The following is a 5,000-nucleotide window of genomic DNA, read 5'->3' as shown; positions in this document are numbered from 1 at the left end:
ACAGAAACACTCACGGAAAGCGGTTCAGCTCGAATCTGTAGGATTATTCCCTGTGGAATAAACACATAGGCGCCCTTTGAAAGTTCTACCATCTGCGGCCACCGCTTCTGGAGGTGTGGTTGATACAGCACGGCCCTGTGAAATCTTAGCAGTCTAGACGTTCCTAAAGCCCTGGACCATGATGTCAGAGGCTCAACAACATTTTCACAGTGATCGCAGACGCACAAGTGTAATTGGGGGAAGATGTCATTACACACCACAGACAGAAATCAGAAGCATTTTTGCAAAAACACTTAATGATATTCTTAGTGCCCCGAAATTCCGGCAGGTCAGCGAAAAGCTTACAGCACCCCTAACTCCGCCCATCCGAGAGGAGAACCAATCAGGTTTTGGACAAATGACAAAGGGGAGCACCTAACAATATGGCACCTGCCAGATTAAGATGCAGACGTCGGTTTGTTCACCCTCCCTGTCCTTCCAGTAGTCTTTGCTACACTTTCATTTAAGAGCTCTACTTTAGGGTCCTCATAAAACATTTCTAACACTTGTATAACTTGTTCATAAACCATGTGATATTAGCCTACAAATTCTTTATCACTTATGCAGGCGTTTGTAAGGTTCAGAGCTAAGTTGTTTATGCTGGTGTTTGACTCAGAATTCAGTGTGAATCTGACTAATGTTTGCAAACAGAACCTAAAATATTAGACTCAGCAAAATAATAATAATAATAATAATAATAATAATAATAATAATAATAATAATAATGCTGAAATGCTGGTTTTTATTGTTGTTACAAAAGGATTTAATCAGTGGTAAAATATATTTTTCTAAAAAAAAAAGATGATTTTCTATTTGAATAACAAACCAGAACTTCAGCCTTAATACCCAAAAGTTTATGACCATTTCAGGTAAAAAAAATGGTAGACTATTTTTGCTACTGTTTTTCTCTCTTTTTTTTACAGTCAGGTCATTTTCTCTCTCATACGTAGATGCAGACACACACACTCATTCACACACACTCTCACTCCCTCTCTCTCTCTCTCTCTCTCTCTCTCTCACACACACACACACACACACACCATCTAGTATAAATACGGGCGTACACAATGCCCCAGTCGTCTCTGACTGGTCCACACTGTAGATATAAAAGATTCACATTTGATGTTTTTGATGGCTTACAAACTGTAGTTCATCAGTAACTATATAATATGTGCTATAAATGAGCTCTTCCTGAGAATCAGACCTTAACGGGTGTTCTTCCTGAGAATCAGACCTTAACGGGTGTTCTTCCTGAGAATCAGACCTTAACGGGTGTTCTTCCTTAGAATCAGACCTTAACGGGTGTTCTTCCTGAGAATCAGACCTTAACGGGTGTTCTTCCTTAGAATCAGACCTTAACGGGTGTTCTTCCTGAGAATCAGACCTTAACGGGTGTTCTTCCTGAGAATCAGACCTTAACGGGTGTTCTTCCTGAGAATCAGACCTTAACGGGTGTTCTTCCTGAGAATCAGACCCTAAGGGCAGATTTTCCCGGGAGTCAGACCCAGCAACAACCTGATGTGTATTAGTCCAGTGCAGGAATGCCTGAACACCAGATCTTTGAGCTTGTATGCTTCTTTTTCTACACTCTGCTCAAGAAGATCAGACAGAAGCAGGTGTTCTTAGAACAGAAGCAGGTGTTCTTAGAACAGCAGCGTTTGAGATAGAGACCCTGGAACAGAAAGTGTTCGGGCCGTTTCCTCAAAACAAAAACAATCCGTTCAGTCAAATAGAAATAATCAGTAATAATAATCAATTATGATCAATAATAATGATTCAAACAGAAATAAAAATATGTCTGATCTAGAGTATACTATAGTAAAATGTGTTTCACAGTGAAACACTGCTTGTTCATAGAGTAGCATATACAAAGGTGCGGAATGTTGTCAAAATAGGTGTAGTGTTTATATATATATATATATATATATATATATATATATATATATATATTTATATATATATATATAATCTGAGTCCACTCTTGAAACACACAATGAAGAGTACATTCTGAGCAGCGCTGCCTCCAACAGACGGGCTTCATTCATTTTGACACACACACACACACACACACACACACACACACACACACACACACACAAATGGTTACAAAGGGAACATCTAAAAACTCCTTTCCCATTAAAGGTCACGTTAACTCCAAGAGTTCACTGTAAGCCGTGCGCGGCTGTAAAACGTCAAGCGCGCTCTCACCGTGGGATGCTCTACGCTCGCGCTCAAATCAGCCTGGCATCCTGGAGACCAAACAAAGCAATACGCAGCCGCACCACAGAAACAATTATCTCTCGAATTTACAGATAATTCGATAATGAACATAAATAGTTGTGCGCGGGGGGATATATTATATATTTGTTTTCAGCAGGAGCAGTTCCGTCATATCATATGCGGCTTATTAACGTCAAACAGAATGATCCGCTGGTACCAAGGAAGACCACAGAGACGCGCGAAGCTCGAGCTCTCAGCTCAATCAATAGCTGTCAAATTCAGGGCTCCCCGCGGCCTCCTGCAGATTACCGATGCGTGGCATACACGTGCCATCATGTAGCCCGATTGCTCAGTAGAGTAAAGGGACGAGGCTCGGGCGAGTCTGCAGAAGTCTAATAGATTTAATCCTCCAAAACACACACCGCAGAGGGAGCTTAGAAATGACACATTAAAAAGAGACGAACCGGTCTCGTATGATGCAACGGAAAAGACACCAAACGCAAAGACGTTTCTGACACAAAAAAACTCCCCATAAACATCAAATCAGACCCGTTGACATGCAGAGATGCCTAAATCATGACCTGCTCGGCAGCTGATGTGAAAGCCTCGAACAATGAGCACAGGAAATCAGAAAGACAAAGCAGCCCCGTGCGCCCCGTGAACGTGCACCCGTTTACCGACAACCGCAGCTAGCAGTCTCTAGACAAATAATCTATAATCTAATCGTGTGTTTGTGACAAGCAGTGGCGATATATGTGTATATTCACACACACATGGGTGAGAGGGGAACCGAACGCGTGCGTGTCCGGCGGCCCCCCGGTGTACCGACGCACATCTGGAGCGCGAGACGAGCGCGAGCGCGAGGATTTCACAACAGCTGGTCAGACGACGCGCTCGAGGCGTTCAAAAGCAGAGATCGGAAAAGAACCGCAGCCCACTCTGAACGTCCTTTAATCGTCTAACCTACACGTCTGTTCCGACACGGGCTTGTGCTGTGGTGTCGGTAGTAGTAGTAACGACAGCGCAGTTTGACGCGGACACTGACGCACTGGATTTTCCGTTTACAACCACTGAGCCGTGCGAGGGGAGGAGGGTTCTGGAGGCAAATTCTTCGTTTTAATAAGTTATTACTCAACTTGGGCCCATAAACTGCGAAAGCAGCTGGAGGAACTCCACGTTTTTTTCTCACGCCTAAAAAAAAAACAAGAATCGTTCAAAACATTCCGATTCAACCGGTTGTTAAAAATGTGAATCAGCAACGGCACCTCGTGCACCGAACAGTGTGTGTGCAGTCAGGGGCTGATGTGGGGACGGAGAACCAGCGGAACAATGCTGACCTGCCCCTACTACCCCCCCCCCCCCCCCCCCCCTCCAAAAAAATCAAAGTTAGCCAATTATGGCAGAAACGCAGCGCGTCAATGAATCGTCTCTCTATTGCGCTTGGAGGGCGGAGCGGTGCGCTCTGCCTAACGCATCCACAAATGTCAAGGACTTCACGGGCCAGCGCCAGAACCTACCTTCATGTCCGCGTTAATTTCCCTTTTCACGGGGTGAGCCGGTTTTCTGCTTCGCTTGTTTTCTGGGGGTCTTCCCTCTTTCTCCGTCTCAGCCATGTTTTCTCGGACCTCTTGTCAATATTTGCGGGGAAAAACCCCCGTGGCACGAGGCGGGGCTGTTTCAGAGTTGCAGGGCGGCGAACGGCAGACGTGCAACGAGCCCCGGTGGAAGTTGATGCTGCTGCTGCTGCTGCGGGCTCGCGATGCCCGGTGGAGTCAGCCATCTTCTGCCTGCTATTTCTCCGCGGTGTGAGTGCGAGTTGAACCGAGCCTGCTCTGCGAGCCAAACGCGAGGTTGAAAAAAAAAGCGCACGCCAGACAGGGGGAGGGGCCTGTTCGGTAACTCTATACGGCACGCTGATCCCGGGAAGGCTATTTCCTCCCAATTTTCCAGAGATCGGTTTACACGTTGGACTCCACGCGTGGCGGCGGTTGTCGTGCGGCAGGAGTGAATAGGCGCTGTTCTTTGATGCGCTGTTCTTTACACGCGCTGTTCTTTGATGCGCTGTTCTTTACACGCGCTGTTCTTTGGTGCGCCGTTCTTTAGCCCAGTGTCTTCATCCGGCGGGGTTTGTCTGACATTGTTATGAGATACAAACCACTCAGCGAATCATAATTATTTGTTATTAATGAATGAATGTGTGTGGAGAGAGAAAGAGAGAGAGAGCGAGAGAGAGAGAGAGAGAGAGAGAGAGAGAGAGAGAGAGAGAGGAGAGAGAGAGAGAGAGGGTGTGTGAGAAAGAACACTTGTTCATTCAGAAACCTACACTTGTAAAACACACTGTAAACACACTTAAACACACACTTGCATGCGTGTGCATACATGTTCGCGCGCACACACGCACGCACCCACACACTTTTCAGTTATACTGTTGCAATTTGATGTGATGCATCACGAATAAAGCAAACAGAAACAGAAATGAATATATTTGCTTTGTGGCAAACATGGGTGAATTCAACAGGGAACATTTTGGTTCTGAAAGAGGGTAGTAATGCAAGAGTCCTGAAATTATGCAAGAGTACTGAAGAAATGCAAGAGTACTGAAATAATGAACGCAGCAGATGCAAGCCTCTCTTTGTATAATTGGTGTCAGGATCATTTTTAGTCTTACAGTAGCAGAGAAAACCGGTGTGAAACAAGCCAGTGGTTCAGTGGGGTGGATGGGGAGAGATTGATCAGATTTG

General features: G+C 45.3%; 1 protein-coding gene across 8 annotated transcripts in view; it reads right to left on the bottom strand.

The window, feature by feature from the left end:
* The window catches only part of sobpa (sine oculis binding protein homolog (Drosophila) a), a 36,030-nt gene extending 31,768 nt beyond the window's left edge, over positions 1-4,262 (bottom strand). For 3 of the 8 annotated variants that reach the window (XM_076985606.1, XM_076985607.1, XM_076985611.1), the window contains exon 1: positions 3,777-4,262. In XM_076985606.1, the coding sequence (XP_076841721.1) occupies positions 3,777-3,872 (96 nt within the window). In that variant the 5' untranslated portion in view covers positions 3,873-4,262. The remainder of the gene's footprint in view (positions 1-3,776) is intronic. The other 5 variants (XM_076985605.1, XM_076985613.1, XM_076985609.1 and 2 more) reach the window with 4 other exon arrangements.
* Positions 4,263-5,000: the final 738 nt, after the last annotated feature.

Source organism: Brachyhypopomus gauderio, unplaced genomic scaffold, assembly GCF_052324685.1.
Source record: "Brachyhypopomus gauderio isolate BG-103 unplaced genomic scaffold, BGAUD_0.2 sc43, whole genome shotgun sequence".
NCBI lineage: Eukaryota > Metazoa > Chordata > Actinopteri > Gymnotiformes > Hypopomidae > Brachyhypopomus > Brachyhypopomus gauderio.
Note: the sequence above shows the minus strand (reverse complement) of the source record. Positions and strands in the feature narration are given on the sequence as shown.